The following is a 21,051-nucleotide window of genomic DNA, read 5'->3' on the forward strand; positions in this document are numbered from 1 at the left end:
TAGTAGTAATTAATAAAAACTATTAAGACATTATTTATTTTAATCTACATTTATAAATAAAATAATAAATAAAACAAGAAAACTAGTATAAGTATTAATTTATATACATTTATAAATAATAATAATAATAATTATTATTATTTTATTTTTATTATATGTAACTTGCTTAGTTTTTAGAGCCCTAGATGGTGTAACACTCAAATCCTTACAGTATTCTTAGCATCTCTTCTGGGAAATTGCTGCCTGCATCCCTGCAAAACGTCTGAATTATTGAAGAAATCCACAAGACCTTAAAGCGACATGAGACATTCAGAGGCCCTTAGGCAGCAGAGAAGCCAAAGTAAAGAATTAATATTTCACTGAGCTCTGAAACCAGCACGAGTCAATCCCATCACCACTATGACAAGAAGAAAAGTCTATAAACTTAGATTCTTTTGTATGTGGGTGAGGATTTCAAAATCTGAAGCAAGGATGATTATAGGCCTGTGTAGAAATTTACAGATGTGAGATGGAGGTGGTCAGCTATGCTCAGTTTGGCAGATGTCAGCATTCTTACATAACCCACCTTACATAAATGCTCAGTATTGTTCCTATTATGAGTCTTGAGACTTACTCATTAGGAGGGCCAGTTGATTAAAGCTGCTGCAATGGTGTTTCTGCTTCCTACATTAATCACATTAGAGGTGACATCTTTCAGAACACATTTAAGATTAACCTGGTCAGGCATTACAAAATAGTCTGTTGGAAGCCTTTTAATTGTACTGGTATACACACTGGAACTGCTTCATACAGGGTTATGAATATCATGCTGTGCATATTCTCATGTTTAGTGCAGAAAAATCTAACATTTTACTTACAACAAATAGAATACTAGTTTGACTATTAAATATATATTAAAAAGTATTATTGACTAGTTTTATTTGCTATGAGTAAATTCAGATATCAAAAGTTGAATTTATATATTTTTTAAATGCATACGATTTATTGTGAGGACTTCTTGAATGTTTAAAACTCACCACTAGCTTTACATAAATCTGTGGAGCTCTGCTGTTTAGCGCACCTCAAAATCTCTGTGGTTATTTGTGGTCCCATTTCAAAACCTTATTGACAAGTTTAATTCAGGTCCTTATGGAGAAGTGCTCATGAACAATATTGTGGCCTTGAAATGGAAACAGACTGTTTTTGTTTTTTTTGAGGAACTGAATCCACCACCTGTGTTGCAGTGCTGTGACATTTATTCAAACAAAGAAAGGAAAAACACAGTAGCTCTGGTGGCTTATGGACATTAAACATGCGGACACTGCAGAGAAATGTCTGCAACTATAGGGCAGATACATCAGTATAGCACACTGCAAATTGGTGAGTTTTTCCCCCCCTTCTTTGACTGCAAGAAGCAGCTTGGCATATCTAGCATTCTCTCGTTCAGATTGTGAAAGAGTTTGATGTGATGCTTCTTACTAGATATAGATTTTTAAAACCTGTTTAAACACAGGTTTATTGCTTTATGTGCGCGCACACACACACACACACACACACACACACACACACACACACACTTCCATTCAAAAGTCAGGGGTTAGTAAGATTTTTCTTTTTTTAATTATTCAACAAGGATGCATTAAATTGATTAAAAGTGACAGTAATGACATTACAAACTATTTATATTTCAGATAAATGCTGTTCTTTTGAACCTTCAATTCAAAGAATGACAAAAAAATATAAATTAAGCACCACAACTGTTTTCAACATTGACAATAATAAATGTTTCTTAATGATCAAATCAGCCTATTAGAATGATTTCTGAAGGATTATGTGACACTGAAGACTGGAGTAATTGCTGCTGAAATTAAAATATTTAATGATAATAAAATGTTTTAAAATAAATTAAAATAGAAAACAGTTACTTTAAACTGTAATAATATTTATAGATTACTGATGTGACAATTTTGCTTATTTTTTATCAAATAAAGAAGCACGAGACTTCTGTCAAAAAACATTTAAACTTTTGAATGGTAGTGTATATGTTTGGTCACTGTGTGAACCCCTATATGCTTCTTGTGTTTCTTTCTAGTATTATATAGTAGTCTTTGTGGTTTCTGCAACCTCTTTGAAAATCTAGATTTCATAGTTTTTTGGAGAAATTTAAATGATAGAAATAACCTCTTTTTACACTTTAAAAAGAACTCGAATTGTGCACCATTTCCTTTTTCTGTTTAACAATTGGAGTTTTCATCAAACAGAGGAATCATTCTCTGATTATGGGAAACATTCACATCAACTGTGGTCACCGTTTTACACTAGTGTTTAAACAAACTATCAAGCCCTAAAAATGACAAAAAAAGCACCCTAAAAGTCCATACAACCCAAACGCTATATTCCAAGTTATCTGAAAATATTTGGAGCATATCATACGAGGTTTATAGACTACTTTGAGGCTTTTTGGTCATTTCTGGATCCCAAAATGCATCCCTTGATTATTGTATGTTTTCAGTGTACGGAAAAGAGCAGTGTGAACGTACTACTTAACATCTCCTTTTGTGTTCCACAGAAGAAAGTGAGTCATACAGGTTTAGAAAAACATGAGGGTGAGTAAATGACAATTATCACTTTTTAGGTGAACTGCCAGAAAGTCTCTGGTATCGCCATCAAATGCTTTAACGTAAACAGGGCTGCATAATAAAACGCAGAGGAAAAGAAACACTGAATTCTATATTCAAACCAACCCTATGGCTTACCCCTACCTGGTGACTAACCTTTATCTTAACCAAAAACATTCTAATCTGCCCTCATACCAACATGTAATGAACTTGAAGCAGTCCATGAATCACAGCATCTCCAATCACAGATCTGATGTGGCCTTGTCCAGATCGCTTACGTACTGCATGTCAAGAAAAGAGAAGATGGGAGAGTAGTGAAAGAGCCAATAAGAAGAAGAGGCTGCGAGGCTCTTATTGTGTAAGGCAGGGGTAGACAGATAGTCCCGCCGCCAGCCCGACAGGCCACACTGAACCAGTTTCCATGACAACAGAATTCTAATGACTACACCCCTGGCTTTTGCTTTGAGGGAGAACGATGCTACTGGATCTCAGTGTCACACCTTTTCTTTTTCACAATAAATGTCACAGACTCTCATCATGGGCGTTTGTATCTGACGGTGCTCCTGATATACAGCAGCACAAGCCCTCAGTCAGACGGTCCAAGTCATAATTTTTTGGTCCTGTCCTCCCCCATCCCCCATCCAACCTGCTCATGCTCTCCCCTCTGTGATCTACCCATGTGACCACAGCCAGCTGTTCATTGGCTGGCACCACCAAGGCATCTGTCCAATCGATGCTGTTCGCTCATATAAACATAAGCAAAGCAGCGTTCTTATGATTCAGAACAGAGTCTTTCTTTCAGTGAGGAGTCAATGGGAAATTACTACACTGGGTTGTACTACTTTGTTTGTCCTCGTTCTTGTCCTGTACCTACAAGCAGAGGGGATCTTCTCCTTTTGAGAGAACTATTCTGGCTGTAGGACCATCTGCTTTTACCTGCATTACTTCACTCTCGCCTTATTGACACTGTGACCAGCTAACAGTGTTTATGGTTCAGTCCTTTTCGATATACACATGCAATTTCAGCACTGACACACTGGACATGGCTGTGACACGTAAGTACAGCAAGCCTTTGAATGACACAGTAAGCTGAGAATCACATGAGTAGTCGAAGAACTGAATGATTGGGTGATGTTTTGTTATTGTTTTGTTACTGGCAACACTGCATGATCATATAGAGCAGATTAGAATGGAGTTAATGTAAACAAATAATATTAATATTTCTAATAATAATAATAATAATTCTAAAGTATTGTACATTTATTTCATGTTTTTGTAATGCATCACAGGGCAAGGATACCATTATATAAATAGATCAGGTCTGAGCTTTACTATACAAACCCCTAAATTATATCTGCTTTTGTGTGTGTGTGTGTGTGTGTGTGCGTGCACGCGCGTGCGTTTTGGAATATAAACATAACTTCTGATTATTATTCATATTTAAGGACTCCCTGCTTTTTGGTATAGGGAGTCTATTTATAGCTCGTGTCTCCAATAGTCTTTAATGAAAATAATGAAACTAATCTGAAGCATTGTGGAAAAAAAGCTAACTGTAGCCATATATTAAAATGTTATATATTTTATATCATACAATTAAAAATTGCCTTACTTGATCCTTATGATCAAACAATTAAATGATCTTGCAATAAAAACATAAGTATAAGCACTACAGACCTTAGCTGAGAATTTTCAAGTAACTTCCCGAGGGACATATATTATTTTATTATTATTAATATATAATTTTGTTAAGCTGTGTTATACAGGAAAAATATCCTGACATACTCTGTATGGAATATTTACAAATGTAAAATGGGCCATTTATTTAATTTACTGTATTGTTGCATTTCCAGCAAAGTATATATTAATATACATTTTTCTACACAGCATATTTAGTATATTACAACTTGACACATTTTTTAGTTTACTTGGTCTTGTTTTATTGACAGCCTAAGGATATTTCCCTCCTTTAACTCTAATCAGAGTTCAACTATATCATGATATACCAGAATAAACAGATATTTAGGTTTTATGTTTTCAGATACTGATTCTTGAGTCACTAAAATATATTTCCAGAGTGCCATCCAAATGCTTAAGTACACACTTAAGTGTCAATTGCATTAAAAAGAAAGCATCGTCTCATACACTATAAAGAATAAAACTTACTTTTCATTTTAAATTTAAGTGTAAAAATCAAAATGTTGAAAGTTAGAACTTTGAATGAAAACTGCATTGCACTTTTTTGACCACCATGAATTTACTTATTGATGAAGAAAATCTCGAACTGAGTAGAAATCGTGACAATTTAAATGGAAATAAACAGATACTGTAACATAATAGAAACATTTTGTACAGTGCAATAAGACAAAAACACACAGAAACCGAGCAACTAACCATAACCAATGTGTCCCTCTCTACAAACATTAGCTGGCCCACTCTCTTCAGTGCACTATGTCAGCATGTTTCTCCCCAGGCTCTGACTGTGTCACAGCACTGTTGGAGATTAGACTGACAGGGCCTTAATCCCATAGAGTTCCTCAGTTTCCCCAGTACTGTGCCAGGCCAGTACCCAACGGTCACACAAACGCATGCAAGGTCTGAGATAAAGAAAAACTCCATTAAGCCACACAGATAAAGCATTATATAAGAGAAGACTCAAACTGAATAATCTGCAGTGTAGCCAACAGCAAATCACCTGATAACTCACAAAACACTTCTCAACAGCAAACTAGAATGACAACTGGTGAAGCCTCCAGGCCATCAAGCCAAAGAAAATCACTTCAAGAACAAAGCAAAAAGATGTGTCGATTCAGTTATTTGAATGACTATGTCTGCACCTCTGCAGGCGGAGAAAAAACAGAAAAGGTACGCCACCCAAAGTGTCAGAGATGTTGAGCCAGGATGACCCCAAATCACGCCCAATGCTGTAAGTACATCCTCTTACAGTCTAGAAACCACACATTCAGACTTCAGAAATAAAGCAATACACTGCTGGTTTTGACTGTCCTGTCAGACATCAGTTTCTTGTTTAGTTCTTAATTAATTTTCCTTAATGCATCTTATGGTGAGAGCTGGCCATTAACTTATGGACTAGCTACCATATTCCAAAAACTTTTTTTCCATTCCATTGTGATCTTTAAAAACATTTTTTTCTGTAAAACACCACTCTGCTTCATGCTGCTTTTCATTTTTATAAAACGCTGTGCCGCATTAAGAGATTCAACTTTTAAAGTCAGCATGAAACGGAAGCTGCAATGGTCTTCCTTATTGTGACGTATATCTAGGGCTGCACGATTAATCAAAAAACGGAAATCGTGATATGGCTCAGTGCGATTATCAAAACGCAAAGGCTGCAATTTAATGAAATAGATGCGCTGCATGCTTCAGAGTGAAGCGCAGCACTGTGTTCTTACACGTGAGCGGCTCATGATCTGCAGGTGTTTCCAGTGTCTCGGAACAGCTCGGTTCATAGTAAACGCAGAGATGGAGTTTGTGTGGAGCAACACCTGCTCTGAGTTTCAGTTGCCTAAATATGCATTGGGGAACATATAAGGTGCCAACCATCCTCCCATACATGTAATAAGAAGTGCTTAACAAAAGAGCTTTAAGGGCTTCAGGCAGTTTTCTGTCAAAAAATTTTTCCATGAGAAAAATCGTGGAAAAAAAACACGAGAAATAAAGAGATTAAGACAAAAATATTATTGTAATTTTACAGCTGTAATATAAAAATATATATTTTTTCTTAAATACTCAATTTTATTTTACAGTGAATTTTTTTATTTTAATAATAATAATAATAATGTATTATTATTATTATTATTCTCACAATTCTCAGAATTGTAAGAACAGTCAGAATGAGATGAAAAGTCACAACAATATGTATTATCATTATTATTTTACAGTCATATTGATATTCAAGCCAAATTGTGCAGCCCTTACATTTTTCCCCCCCAAATTATGCAGCCCTATGTATAGTATGAAACGTATGGAAGCCCATTTTTGCAACAAATAAATACATAAATAAACAAATAAATAAATAAATTTAAGTGTGACTTTTTAATCTCACAATTTTGACTTTTTCCTCATAATTCTAAGTTTCTTTCACAATTCCAAGAATAAAAGTCAGAATTGTGAGATATAAACTCGCAATTGCAAGAAAAAAAAGTCAAGAATGTGAGAACTTAAGTCACAATCACCTTTTTAAATTTTTTTTTTTTATTCTGATGTGGGAGAAAAAAAATTAAGATGTAAACTGAACTCAGTTCAGAGAAAAAAAATCTGAATTCTGAGTTTGTCTCACAATCTTGGAAACAAAAACAGAATTGTGAGATATAAACTCAGAATTGTGAAATCATGAGTAAAAGAAAAAAAAAGATGTGCACACTGCACAGATAAATCATTTATAATAAACACTGCAATATTCCATAAAAATACAAATTGTCAATTTGATCTCATGGTGACTTTAAAATTTTGTTTTAAAACCTTGGTTTCTTTTTTCATTCCGCTGCTTCTCACATTTTTAAAAGAAAGAGTGCATTCTTAATGATGGCATGAAGAGCCACTGGTTTGTTGCTGGTACAAGGTAATGTGTCTGATTTCAATTTCCAAAGAGAACTACGAGAAAAGCTCCAGCCAGAGGTGATCGAGCTGATTAAACAGCAGAGGTTGAACCGCCTGTGTGAGGGCACACGCTTCAGGAAGATCAGTGCTCGTCGCAGACAAGGTCAGTTACTCATTCAAAATCAGGATACAATCACATGTGCACAGGTAAACTTATTCATGCATCACAGATTCAGAAAAAGAATTTGATGTATCTGATCACAGATGCATAGATGTAATGTTTAGCTACCACTAACAAAAACATCACATCGAATTCATTGATATCTGATATATATATATATATAAGTTAAAGGAGGATACTGTATTTAAACTCTTCCTATTAAGCCTAATGTCTATTCATATTATGCACATTTTTTTATAATCTACTCAAATATAGGGAATCACAGTCTATAGTTTCCCCTGAGTATACTTTATCCTAATGCTTGGTCTGTTTGATATTGCATTAAATTAAAACACAACTTAAAGATATCATTATATTAAAAGGATAATCTCATTCAGTATTTGGGACTCACATGCAAATGCTCTCTCTCGCTCTAAAAAAAAAAGAAAGAAAAGAAATCAATATTATTATTGTGCCCTCTTTACTTCTTCATGTTTATTTCCAAACCTACTGATATGAGATATTCATCAAGTATTCAGCATGAAAGGGCAGCCAGTTAGTCACAAGCACAGACTTAATGATGCTTTTAATCAAAAGTGATTTTCTCAGGTCACTGCTGCTTTAATTAAAATCTGATTTTCATTTACAGTGCTGTTGACGTGCTAGTGGAAAAAAATAAAACTATAAAATCTAATTGGAATGGATCATTATGAGGACAGTAAAAAGCAAGTTGCAAGAAAACAGCCAAACAACAACTTGCACAGTACATAACATGCATATTCTTATCTGTATCTATCTCCCATCATCTCCTCTAGACAAATTCTGGTATTGCCATCTGTCACCAAACCACAAAGTGTTACACTATGGAGATATAGAGGAATTCTCACAAGGACAAATATCACACGACTCTCTCCAGGAGAAAGGTGAGCAACACAATTCTTGATTATAATTGACATAGTTGTAAATGAAAATTACTGTCTTTTTTTTAATCTATAATGACTTGTATTATTCATCACGTTGATTGTTGACATCATATTGACCCACAAGCTTGAGTCGGACTAGCGCTAAACATGCTCATTTTAGACAATCATAGTAAAATAGAATATCATTTCTACTGTTCTAAATGTTCTAACTCTACATAACATTTCTTCTACGTCCAGTGACAGTAGCAGATATCAAAGCAGTGGTTATGGGTAAAGACTGCCCACACATGAGGGAGAAAGGAGCACTTAAGAATAAGGTAAGAATTAATTATTGCAATAGGCAACTAATCTCACCAGACAGGACAGGACTAGGTGTAGTGGATCCAAACTCAGAGCACGCAAGGCAGGCTGATTTTACTGAAGAATGTTGCAGAGACAAATTACAAGCTTCAACTCAAGATGATAACTAGTTAAAAAAAAAACTATAGGCAGAACAATGCAAGAGTACAATGGTGGCTTCAGACACATCAACATCTGAAAACAATTAGAAATTAATCCAGCAATGCCAATTAAGTCCAAATGACGCCATCTAGTGGTTAGATGTGGATAAAGGACTAATGGAGTAAACAAGGTAAAAACGTGTTCTATATGAATGGCCCCTTACTCTCTTATTGACCATCCATGTCAAAAGGTGTCTTTCTGGACTTTCAAAAAAGAAAAATATATTGTTTATAGTTAAAGCTGAGTTAGCTATTGTTTATAGTCAAAGCAAACAGTAGGCATAATGACATGAGATAACACTGTTGTAGGTAGGCTAGGTTATATTTGCACACACAACACACACAGACACACACACTAGGGTACCTTCAACGTAACGTATGACTAAAGTGCTGTGGATGCATTATGTGTGGATGTTTATGTATTGATGACAAACCTGCCATATTCAGGGCATTAGAAGAGCCAGCCGACACACCTACTGTATATAGGCTAATTAAAAAAATAATAATAATAATTTACGGCCAAAGAAATTTACATGAATTGTTTGAGTTTTCAGTTTGCTTCATTGCAATACAAAAAAAAAAAAAAAACGCTTACCGCGAAATAACTTCTGAGTGCACGGACCGCACGCAATAACAACAACGTGATCAGCCTAGACCGATTCACGAACAAATGACTCATATTAATAGGTTCTTTTCATTGAATCAAAAGTATACAACCCACCTAACTACTGTTGTTGAATTCTCGAATAAATCGCCTAAATAATGAACCGGTTATTTTAATGAAAAGTTCAAAAAGATGATTAACGCGTTTGAATTAGTCTGACGAATGCTTAACTGAGCAGAGCGGTGAATAAATCAACACGCTTTATTTTCGAGATGGTCCTCACTGCAGAACACAAGATCCAGATCCAACTCCTCCCACCTTACATATACCTAAACCCACCCATCTCCACCCCTAAACCTACCCATCTCCACCCCCTAGATGTGGATCCAACCCCTTCGTTCTGCAGCGAGGGGCTACTGTTTTTTCCAGGAACGTCTGCTGTCCTTTTTGAAATGATGCACGTTTTTGTGTCATTATTATTTATGTGAAAGATTTACATTTGCCTATAAATTTGTAATAATTGAAGGGACATTCTTCTCTTACATCTTATTTTTATAGCTTGATCAGTATCAGCATTTTACAGTTCTACGTTGTCCTTGTTGGAAACTCGACGCTCCAGCTGAGGAGGGTGTAGCGGTGACAGAAGCCACCTGTTGTGCAAAGGCACCTGTAGTAAAGTGCAAATGGAAGTTGTGGGAGAGGAAGCGAGGTCAGGTACTTTGGGCATGCAGATTATTCTTCCTCTGCTTTTCAGGAGCTGCTGGAGCTGTCTTTTTCCATTCTTCATAACTCTGATGAATATCTGAACTTCATTGCTCCGGACAAGCATAAAGTGAGTATATCACAGCATACAAGGCGAGGACAGTCGACATTTTACATCGACAGTCGACATTTTACATTACATATAAAATGTATTTTGGTCTCGTGGAAAGATAAAGAACCTTTGTTTTTCATAAGATAATATCACCTAATCATGTAGACATCAAAGCCATTATTAAAAGTATTTTTAATACTCTGATATATCACTCAAGCGCTACTTGAATTCATGCATAATCCTTAATAATACTCTATTATATACACCATTTTTTTCACTAGTACTGCATTTGGACTGATGGCTTGAATGCTCTTTTGGGAAAAGAGATGACAAGTGAGCTCACAAAATCAGATATGGACACTCTGGTTACTACTGAGCTGAAACTTCGCCTCTTGGACCTCGAAAACATTCAGATTCCTGACGTCCCGCCTCCTGTTCCCAAAGAGCCCAGCACTTATGACTTTGTTTACGATTTTAGCCAAAAGCACACTTGAGACTGGAATAAAGTCCTTACTCGTGCTGAAAATCAGCTGTAAAGAGTGCTCACTTTTTCTCTTTTTGGTATTTGTGTTTCCTCACTTTCCTCTCGTATGGACAGAACAATGTTCAAATCATACATTTTCCTCTAGATTGTGACTATGATGTGATGCTCATTGAATGCCTCTCATGACTTTACTGTTCTGCAAAGAGGAAAAACTCACAGTAACATTCTTTTCAGTCATCAGTTTTAATGAACATTCAACTTGGTATCATGCAACCCTTTTGTGTAAGTAAAGTGCATATCTACATAAAATACGGAGCATGGATTAAAATACAATTCAGAAGCTACATTAAGTCATGAACACATACACTGAACTCACATGACTGTTTCAAATAAATGTGCTAGTCATTGGACAGAAGGATGATTTCAGAGTAATCAAGTCAACTAAATCACACTCAACATCATTAAAGTGCCACTTAATAAATTATTTCTAATTATTTCCAATTAACACAAATTATTTTAGCCTTTAAGATAAAAAGGCCTTTGGTTTGCTTAGTTGGATGCCCCTTCTCTTCCAAAACATAATGACAACCACACTGCCTTCCTGTTCCCCAATATACAGTTTGCATCATATTATATTCTGAGTTGCTCAAAAACTCCACACTAGTATCATTCATACTTGTACAATTCTCGTACAATTCTTGGTCTTATCAATGGTCCTTAAAACAAAACATTTAACCTTTATGCTGTGCTGAAAATCCTTTATCTAATTTGGAGTTCCTGACCAGCCTTTTTCTTTTTTCCAAATGGTTATACCCTGTGTGAGAAAGTATCTCATTCCAATGAGATAACCTTAACTAGCATTTTCAGGAAAAAGAAAAAACCTCCCCGGGTCAAAACGACCAGAACACAACATGAGGAATAGACATCCAAAACACTTCGGACACATCCTAGTGCATTTTATCTACCCAAAGAGACCATTAAGCTTATCATAGTTGCAACACATTAATTCCAGTATTATCTGTTACTATCAAACTATCAGCTTGAAGGAATATTGCTTTTAAAGTTCACTCATATATTATCATAAATTGTTTGTTTTCACTGACATCATATACTATTAAAATATGTCGTGTTACAAAGTTATAGGACATTGTAAAATCAAGTCATAAGTTAACTAAAACTATAAGTTTCACTCCACCCAAATGGAATGTAAAATCATTACATGATTTTAAAACTTTAGTTTAAAACCTTTTAAATTGAAGCATAGCATGTCACCGCAGAACAATGTTGACACTAATTGACATTTTAAAGATCAACAACCCAAATATAATTAGCATGTCTAGTCTTTCATTTGTTTGTTGGAAAAAGACAATATCTGAAATTATATGCCCTATCCAAGTCAAATATTTATTTATATTCACTATTTAAGGTCACATATTAGAGCTTTCTGATAAACAGTTCCAATGAGCAGCTTTCCTCCATATGGGGTTGCCACTGAGGAAGCAATGATCACACTGCCATCATCTGAATATACCTGAGTCACCTGGGGCTTTTCAGACAGGATGTTCTCAATCCTGATAACCTACAGGAGAACAAGGAATTATTGATTTTTACTGTTTTACAACTGAGAGCAAACAGTAAATAATAAAGAAAAAATATGAATATCAATTTGCCAATAAATACAATGATCACATTCTTTACTAAAAATCTATTTGCTGCCAAACACGCACACACCTCAGAGCCTGGCGGATCATTCGGATCACTAAGCATGAATTTGAGACCATTTGGGTGGCAGCCCAGCCACAGATCTCCAGATTCACGGTCCACCTCAATGTTGTCACACAGTGACCCCACATCAACCTCCTGGGTAGGAAAAATTAACATGCAGTTACATTAACAATATTAACAAATCAGCAGTGTGTTCTCCTAAAAAAACTGTCATAATGTGCTTTCATGGTTGTTTAAAGCTAACGTAACTCAAATGTTCAATATGGGATACAAATATCAAGTTTTGTGTTTACCTTTACATGAGACAATACAGTGTTTTTCTGTATTTCCATGACACTAATTTTGTGCTTCAGGATATCTGACACATACAAATGCCTGAAATAAATTAAGTTACTTGTATTAACAACAAGAGGACATGAGAAATGCACTGATAATATTACATTACACTATGCTTTCATCAATAAAAATTCTTGACTTTTTCTGAAACTTGCCTTTTATCGGGGGAGATATTTATGCCGTTGGCAGATGGAAAGCCCCCTGCCACAACCTGCACAGTCTGAGGGGTGTAGTAGACAACGTCACACCAGGACAAAGACAGAAGTGGCTCCATAACCTTGAGAATCTCATTAGTGAAGTAATGGTCATTGGTGGCATAAAAGCTTTCGGTCCCCACAGCTACTATATCATTTACACTAACAAATGCAAATAAATAAACAGGAATTTAATTTCTGATTAGGTTTAGGGTTGCAAAAACATTGGGCCTCATTCATGAAACACGAACAGAACGAATTTTTGTGTAAATCGTTCGTAAAGCTGTTCTGACGTAAATTTTGGGATTCATGAAAGTGTTTGTATTTTACAAATGTTAGTTGGTACACAAAGAATGTACACCTGCTCCCAGCCCCGCGTAAATGGGTTGTAAATCATCCGAACGTTTTGCTCATTGATGGTGCTGCATGTTTATAAAACTATTTACCTTATATAATCACGTATTTATCACGCAGCATTTTGATAAAATAATATACAGTAATTATTCACAGTATACTGCGCTTTCCTTTTTACTATTAGGCCTATTATGAACAGCAGTAATATAATCTGCAAATTTAACACTTTTATCAAATAATTAATTAGCTACTTTTGTTAGGGATGTACCAATTAGTCTCTTAATTATTACGGAAATGGTTTTCTATAAAATGGCCGGAATGAGGCATAACAATAAACATTTCCTATGGCTGATATAGCGCTATTGCTAGATTTGGCAGAAACTTGCAGAGATAATGACTGGTTGATTAACAGATGAAACTGCATTAACAGCATCTGTAATGTGCAGCCAAGCTTCCTTTTTTTTAGGACCTGATACTCCACTATGTTCGCTTAAAAATAAAATGCTGCATTTTGAATGTACTTCCGATAACAAAACTTCAATTTCTGCATCTGAGAAATTTTTCTTTTTCATTCGCTTTTGAGAGGACATGTTGAAATCCTTATTTTTGTTTCGGGAAGGTCTGTTTCACGAGCAAATTACTCAATTTACTCATATATTTACGCAAGTTTCATGAATGAGGCCCATTGTGTTTAAAGAAGCACATACTTGTGCAGGAGTTCATGCCTGATGGTCCTGATGTATTGAAGAGCATTTTCATCCTCAACAAATCGGAAAATCTCCACTTGGCTTTTGCCTTGAGGATGATTAACAACAAACAGATATATGGCACCATCTGTAGTAAGAAAATAATTCATAAACGATTAGACTTCAATCAAAGGTATACCTATAGGGTTTAAAAGTGAAGATCAAATTGACAAATTGTTAAACGTTTTTTGACCACTAGGTGGCTAGTTTTCCTTACTATGTAGTTTTAACATTTCACAAAATAAACTATTTGTGTAGGTATTGTACAGTACATTATACAAAACCATATTACTACAAAACCCATTCATACATTCAAAAGTGTCTACATTCCATAGTGTACATTTAAATATATGAGGAATCACAACTAAACTGCATGCAACCCAGATTAACGCTAGAAATGTATTTATTTAATAAAAATGGCAAACCTTTTACATCGGTGTACACACTGATTCCATGTGGATTAAAAGAGCCCTTGTCAAACTGACCCTTGATGTTCAGTGCTTTAATTTTCAGATCAGAATCCAACAGATTCAGGGAGTAGATCTTTCCAGGGTCATCTGAATAGGACGGTAAGCCTGGATACTTCAAGCCCTGTGTTTAATTAATCATAATTCATTGGAACAGCGTCTGTTTACAACAAGTGCAAAAGGCTCTTTGCACTCACACTGTCCACCACTGCTCAGACAATTTACCCTTAGTATCACTTCTATTTACACTTTGTATGAATACAATAAGATTCTGTATTGATTTACAATTGATGAAAACAGTATCTACCAATATTTACACTATTATACTTAGTATAATTAGCTGCTGGCTTAATATGCAATTTAACAGCTGAACAGACATCATTAGCATTGATTCAACTCTAGCCTCATGCTGCACGTTGGTAATAGAATTTGAATATATCCAGGAATATACCCACACCTTTTGATTAATAATGAAGTATTGTCTGATTAACTAATCAAAATGCTTAATGATAGATTCATGACATACAGTGCTCAGAAAAGCCAATCCATCAAGTATGGTGATATCTTCAGCCCCATACTCTGTTGAAAACACGGAAATAACATCAAAACGTCCTCATTTTAAGTGTTAGAAACATATAAACACGCTACATTTAAAACAGACCAGTCTAAACTGTATATAACTTACCTATGCCCTCTATTATGTGACAGTTAGGAAGGTAGTTTTGTGTTAGTTCTCTGGAGGAAAGTGATAAATGCCTGTGGAAAGGATTGCAATTAAACAAATTTAAACATTTATTATCTTTCGCTTGAGTGTTTAAAAGTTTGCACTCGTAAAAAAAAGGAACGTTAGCAGCAAAGGTCAGAACAGCGTTTAGACAAAGAAAGCCTTTATTGCAATTGAAAAGCTTAACATGCAAAGAAGCAATCGTTATATAAACGCGACTGGAAATATCGACCAACCTAAGTGCAACGAGCCTTTCTCCGATGAATGCTGCCAGAGAAATAACAGCTAACGAGAGTATCGCTAACTTGCCCATAATGTCCGAAACGCTCGTAAACAACGTTAACCCTTATCAGTGTTGTCAGGGTTGCCAGGTCTGCGAAATCAAACCAGACCGATTTCTAATCAAAACTAGCCCAATCGCGTTTTTCCCGCGGTTTCCCCCTTTGTCGGTCGTGCCTTCGGTCGAAATCGCGTTCCGGGGAGATCGCTTTAACCTGCGGTAAAAGTGTAGAAGTACCCCAATTGCGCGGGTAAATCACGGACTTGGCAACACCGTGCCATACCCGCCTTGGATTTAACCCAGAAGTAGCGTGCCTGTACCTCTAGACGGGACGTCGGGTATTTTTTTACAGAATGCAATGCTATTTTTCTGATGTTTTTGGTGTTTGGCCAATATACAGATGGCAGTATTTGCGTTATATTACGTTTTGAGAGTGTCAACAGTGTGTTATTATTATTCATGATGGATCAGCAGTTACACTAGCTGTCAATCACGGGGATTGCAAAATCTTGACAAAATATCTAGACTTCTTGTGCTTGGAAAATGGTTTTTGAAAAGAGAAATCTTAAAATGAAATCATATAGCTTTTTATTTATCTGAATAGGCAGTTGTGCTTATGTTAGTTGAGTCACAGCTTTTTTTCTGTTACTATCAAACAAGTCAAAATGTGATTAACGTGACTGGATTGTAAGGTTCGTTCAGAATATGGTATCAACCCAGTCTGAGAAAACGTAGCTATTTTACAAGGTGACTGTTATATAAGAATTCGTACAATGTGATTTGTATGGAAACGCAAGATTTTTTTTTTTAAGTAGGCCTATGCCTTAGCATGAAGGTCCACCCCTGAACCTAACTGTCAGTGGGGCATAAGCAAATTGTACGAAAACGTAAAATAAAATGACATACAAATTCATATCAATAAGAAGCCTAACTATTATACATTTTCGTTAATTGGTAGCTAAGTTCAATGAGAGTGTGTTGGTAAATGTTAATTTGTGTTGCATGTACATCATAAATTGATAAAATATTTTTTTTTTACCACAATCAACTCAAGAAATAAAATCAAGTGTCAGACAGATACTGAAAACATATGGTAAGTCAAGTTTTACTTGTTTAACTTAAAGTTCGCATATCTAGTAGATTGTAGTTTGTAACCCAATTAGTCTGTGTTAAGCCAAATTTATATCATGTGGAATGATTTTTCACATTTGACCATACCCTGTTGCCTTTGAAATTACTCTATTCAGACTCAATTCTTTCAAACACTTGAGTCAATATTTATTCTTCCCCGTAAGTGAGTATATTCACAAATTATGGTCACATATCAGAGCTTTCTGATATACTGTTCCAATGAGCAGCTTTCCTACATATGGGGTTGCCACTGAGGAAGCAATGATCACACTGCCATCATCTGCATATACCTGAGTCACCTGGGGCTTTTCCGATAGCATGTTCTCAATCCTGATAACCTACAGGAGAACAAGGTTATATTATAGATTTGTAACCCAGAGAAAGCTGGGAGTAGACAGGAAATAGTGAGAAGAGAAAGGATACGAGATTAGAACATGTTGAGAGCCAGACTCAAACACGACAGCTCATCATATTTGAGCATGGGCACTAAACAGTAAACACTACACAATACACATACTCACACACCTCAGAACCAGGTGGATCATTTGGGTGGCAGCCCAATCATAGATCTCCAGATTCATGGTCCACCTCAATGTTGTCATACAGTGACCCCACATCAACCTCCTGGGTAAGAAAAATTAACATGCAGTATTTTTAACAATAGTAGACAGAGTAGATGGTTCTACTAACTAAAAGACTACTAAATTGTTTCATGTTTGTTGCATTTGAAGCCAACACAACTTACAATTGACCTATCGGTTAGCCCCGCCCCCCTTAGTTACTGTTGCGAACTCTGACAAACGGAGTTGCTTGCACATTGACAGGTGTCAGTGTGAAAACCTTGTCCCAAGAAGTTTTTGACAAATTTTGGACACAGAAGGACCACCATTCAAGAGGGATATATAAAAGATTTAAAAATAAATATTGTGGGTATAAATTTGGAAGCGAGGGTTCACAGATCACAATGCAAGCGGGAGAAGCCTCATGTTATGGTCGTCACGATCGCAGATGACAACATCCAGGATCAACACTGTTCATGTACCGAAGGGTAAGATTAAATTAATTTACATTTATCCAGTTTAATATGGAGTGGCACTGAAATGTAGACCTTCGTTTATGTGTTTTTGACCTAAGCTGTACATGATGGGTCGCCGTGATTTTGCCAAGTAAGACATGTTCCTGGATCAACATCTTTTGTTGATCCTGGATCAACATTTCTGTCCAAAAATATAGACCTAACCCAATACCTACCCCTAAACATAACCCTACCCATAATTTATTCCTAAAATCAGAGGGAAATGATAGGTGAATAACAAGGGTGTAGAAGCATCTAACCCTGATTGTAAGCCTAAAACTGACATTTCTTGGAAAACGTATCCCTCGATTCTGATTGGTTGATTGGTTGATTGGAATGTTGTTCCACGTTCACCGTACATGATGTGAGAACAGTTAGCTATTTAGGTTGGTGGTACGTTATATGTACTCGCTAACTTTAACATTAATGTTAGCTAGTTTTAGCCAGAGATACCTTGCTGAAGCACAAGATGACATTAACATTCTGCTTGAGCACATGAAAATTGTAACTTAATGAGAGTATGACAACCAGAAAATGAATGTTTTCGTCTTCATTAGGATTGTTGAATGCTTAGGGACATTTTTGGATTTAGGAAATGGAATAAAATAAATTCCATTGCCCATCCTCTCAGGATACCTTGAATCAGTGTTGAAGTAACCCAGGCACACCATTTTTCTATTTTTGTAGCATAAACACCACCATCAAACCGATGAGAGCTTTGGATCTTCCAGTGTTTCTCTATGGCGCTGCCGCTGAAACCTAAAGATGTCAGAGTTCCGGTCCCTGTGCAACTGATACTGAACTGCCATTGGCTCATCTGAGTTCGATGGGAGGGGCTTACCAGTAGGTCAATTTTATACTTTAATAAATCAAAAAAAAAAAAAACATTCTGTTTGGGATAAAATAAGGTGTGAACATTTATGTAGTTTGGTGTTTACCTTAACATGAGACAATACAGTGTTTTTCTGTATTTACAAGACAACAATTTTGTGCTTTAGAATATCTGCCACATACAAATGCCTGAAATGACATGTTAATTGTATTAATAACAAATAAACATGACATAATTCTACAATAAATGATTTGATAATATTACATTATGCTGTGCAAATCTTGATATTTTTTTCTGAAACTTGCCTTTTGTCGTGGGAGATGTTTACGCCGTTGGCAATCAAGAAATCCCCTGCCACAACCTGCACAGTCTGAGGGCTGTAGTAGACAATGTTACACCTGGGCAAAGACAGAAACGGCTCCACAAACTTGAGAATCTCATTAGTGAAGTAATGGTCATTGGTGGCATAAAAGCTTTCGGTCCCCACAGCTACTATATCATTTACACTAACAAATGCAAATAAATAAACTGGAATTTATACTTTAGGTTTAGGGTACATTATAGCAATATTGTGGTTTAAAGGAGCACATACTTGTGCAGGAGTTCATGCCTGATGGTACTGATGTATTGAAGAGCATTTTCATCCTCAACAAATCGGAAAATCTCCACTTGACTGTTGGCTTGAGGGTGATTAACAACAAACAGGTATACGGCACCATCTGTAGAGAGAGAAGAATTTATACACGATTAGGTTCTATCACGATATATAATATAGTTTTAACATTTCACAATAACTACTTCTTATGTGTGTAGGTATTATAAATTATGTAATATCAATATAAGTATAGACAATTCAATAAGAAATGCAACTTTTCTTGTTTATGTATACATTTACTGAATAAAAATGCCAAACCTTTTTCATCCGTGTACACACTGATTCCATGTAGATTAAAAGAGTCTTTGTCAAAGTCTCCCTTGATGTTCAGTGCTTTAATTTTCAGATCAGAATTGAACAGATTCAGGGTATAAATCTTTCCAGGGTCATCTGAATAGGATGGTAAACCTGGATATTTCAAGCCCTGTGTTTAATTAATTTGAACATATTTCAAAATATAGTTGCATAAACAGTCAAATTCATTTAATAAAATTTAGCATCTATGTACTTCAACAATCATGCGCTTTTAGTAAAAATGACTGTCGCTAACGTGAGATTAAATGGGTGCATCATCATCAGTTCTAGTCAAAATTACAATTTACAAAATTACAAAATAAAATGACTATTTTCATTCTGGAAACCCTGTATACATGAATAACAAATCAATACTCAGTAATGATTTTGCTGTCTATGACATACAGTGCTCAGAAAGGCCAATCCATCTTTAAGTATGGTGATATCTTCAGCCCCATATTCTGTTTAAAACCAAAATAACACACGACAGTTCTCCACAACATCCACATTTGCAGTGTCAGAAACACACATATGCTTCTTCAAATGTATTACAAAAATGCTCTTTACTCACAGAAAAAAAGTATAAAAGCAAAACACTTCAAAACGTACACCAATAAAACATTATTTTACATGAACCTAACATTTATAATTGAATAAGTAACACTGCATTAGGCCCAAGCTAGTAAATTCAGTCCAGCAAACCGACACGTTACCAGAAAAAAATCTCTGTTTACTTACGTATGCCCTCTATATGGAGACAGTTAGGAAGGTAGTTCTGGGTAAGTTCTCTGTAAGAAAGTGATAAATGCCTGTGGAGAAGACAAAACGACATATATAATAAATATTGCTATGATTATTGTCATGTGCAGTAATTATGTAAACACCAACTATCATGTCAGTAAGTAGCAGCAAAGATCAGAACAACGTGCAGTCAAATAAAAAATTTTTTGTATTCAGGCAACAGTAATCGCAGGTCATCGTTATATAAATACGATAGGACCAAGCTGCAACCTCCCGCTCTCGTGAAGCCAACACGGAAGTGATTTAAACTGTAATTCGTCAACTGGCCGCTAGAGGCTGGCTGCAAACAGGAGTCAATCCCATAGACTCCCCATGTTAAAATGCCCAATTTTACAGCAGAAAAAAACATTTATAGCCTGGTTAAAAAAATGATTTTGATCTATATAGCTAATTTTGCCCTTCATGACTGTGAGGGGGGTGATTTTTTTTTATAACTCATCCGTTTAAATTATATTAAGCCTTAATGTTCTGTATAATTAAGGGCGCGGCCACTTGAGTGACAGGTGGATTGCTGCTGCTGTCACCACCGTCGAGCTAGGTGGGCAGCAACCAGCTCCCAGCTCCCGCCTCTTTGCCCATTTTCGATTATCCGGGAGTGACGTATGGATAGAAACCAACCTTAATGTAATGACACTTTCTCCGATCAAAACTGCAAGAGCTGCAACAGCAAGCAGCAAGCTACTGTTAACTTACCCATACTGTCTGAAACTATTAAATCTATCTACTCTATTAACCCTTCAGTGTTGCCATGTCTGCTCATTATGCGCGATGTATTTATTTTATTTTATTATTTTTTAT

At 35.8% G+C, this 21,051-nt stretch overlaps 4 protein-coding genes and 1 long non-coding RNA gene across 6 annotated transcripts in view; 1 reads left to right on the forward strand and 4 right to left on the reverse strand.

The window, feature by feature from the left end:
- The window catches only part of fxyd6l (FXYD domain containing ion transport regulator 6 like), a 32,528-nt gene extending 23,796 nt beyond the window's left edge, over nt 1-8,732 (reverse strand). Inside the window, exon 1 of one of the 2 annotated variants that reach the window (XM_016445828.1) lies at nt 8,592-8,732. The gene's annotated coding sequence lies outside the window, so the exon portion shown is untranslated. The remainder of the gene's footprint in view (nt 1-8,591) is intronic. The other variant, XM_016445835.1, reaches the window with a different exon arrangement.
- LOC107657593 (engulfment and cell motility protein 1-like) overlaps nt 1-11,022 on the forward strand; it is a 20,118-nt gene extending 9,096 nt beyond the window's left edge. The window contains exons 2-7 of the mRNA XM_016445751.1: nt 5,440-5,520; nt 7,205-7,317; nt 8,130-8,237; nt 8,475-8,554; nt 10,096-10,173; nt 10,437-11,022. Of these exons, the coding sequence (XP_016301237.1) occupies nt 5,440-5,520; nt 7,205-7,317; nt 8,130-8,237; nt 8,475-8,554; nt 10,096-10,173; nt 10,437-10,649 (673 nt within the window). The 3' untranslated portion in view covers nt 10,650-11,022. The remainder of the gene's footprint in view (nt 1-5,439; nt 5,521-7,204; nt 7,318-8,129; nt 8,238-8,474; nt 8,555-10,095; nt 10,174-10,436) is intronic.
- A 1,000-nt stretch (nt 11,023-12,022) lies between these two features.
- Nucleotides 12,023-15,702, reverse strand: LOC107657661 (serum paraoxonase/arylesterase 2-like). The gene is made up of 9 exons (XM_016445825.1): nt 15,422-15,702; nt 15,147-15,217; nt 14,988-15,040; nt 14,420-14,585; nt 13,956-14,082; nt 12,856-13,056; nt 12,658-12,739; nt 12,371-12,499; nt 12,023-12,218 (listed from the first exon to the last, which is right to left on the reverse strand). Exons 1-9 carry the CDS (start codon nt 15,496-15,498, stop codon nt 12,057-12,059), a joined length of 1,068 nt encoding a protein of 355 aa, XP_016301311.1. The 5' UTR covers nt 15,499-15,702; the 3' UTR covers nt 12,023-12,056.
- A 1,052-nt stretch (nt 15,703-16,754) lies between these two features.
- On the reverse strand, nt 16,755-18,678 carry LOC107657665 (uncharacterized). The gene is made up of 3 exons (XR_001630709.1): nt 18,610-18,678; nt 17,122-17,220; nt 16,755-16,934 (listed from the first exon to the last, which is right to left on the reverse strand). It is a non-coding gene; the product is annotated as an uncharacterized LOC107657665 (long non-coding RNA).
- A 90-nt stretch (nt 18,679-18,768) lies between these two features.
- On the reverse strand, nt 18,769-20,461 carry LOC107657594 (serum paraoxonase/arylesterase 2-like). The gene is made up of 5 exons (XM_016445752.1): nt 20,191-20,461; nt 19,858-19,913; nt 19,417-19,582; nt 19,096-19,222; nt 18,769-19,009 (listed from the first exon to the last, which is right to left on the reverse strand). Exons 1-5 carry the CDS (start codon nt 20,282-20,284, stop codon nt 18,769-18,771), a joined length of 684 nt encoding a protein of 227 aa, XP_016301238.1. The 5' UTR covers nt 20,285-20,461.
- Between the last annotated feature and the right edge of the window lie 590 nt (nt 20,462-21,051).

The sequence above is a fragment of the Sinocyclocheilus anshuiensis genome, unplaced genomic scaffold (assembly GCF_001515605.1).
Source record: "Sinocyclocheilus anshuiensis isolate Anshui unplaced genomic scaffold, SAMN03320099.WGS_v1.1 scaffold43, whole genome shotgun sequence".
Taxonomy (NCBI): domain Eukaryota; kingdom Metazoa; phylum Chordata; class Actinopteri; order Cypriniformes; family Cyprinidae; genus Sinocyclocheilus; species Sinocyclocheilus anshuiensis.

Bases quoted from the DNA above. Each gene is read 5' to 3' on its own strand.
- LOC107657661 (XM_016445825.1), bottom strand. From the start codon at position 15,498: ATGGGCAAGTTAGCGATACTCTCGTTAGCTGTTATTTCTCTGGCAGCA. The intron at 14,083-14,419 runs GTTTGCCATTTT...TTCTTACTACAG, and splicing joins TGTGTACACCGATGTAAAAG to ATGGTGCCATATATCTGTTT. The intron at 12,219-12,370 runs GTGTGTGCGTGT...GTTCTCCTGTAG, and splicing joins ATGATCCGCCAGGCTCTGAG to GTTATCAGGATTGAGAACAT.
- LOC107657594 (XM_016445752.1), bottom strand. From the start codon at position 20,284: ATGTCGTTTTGTCTTCTCCACAGGCATTTATCACTTTCTTACAGAGAA. The intron at 19,583-19,857 runs GTATGTCATAGA...AATTAAACACAG, and splicing joins GATTGGCCTTTCTGAGCACT to GGCTTGAAATATCCAGGTTT. The intron at 19,223-19,416 runs GTTTGGCATTTT...CTCTCTCTACAG, and splicing joins TGTGTACACGGATGAAAAAG to ATGGTGCCGTATACCTGTTT.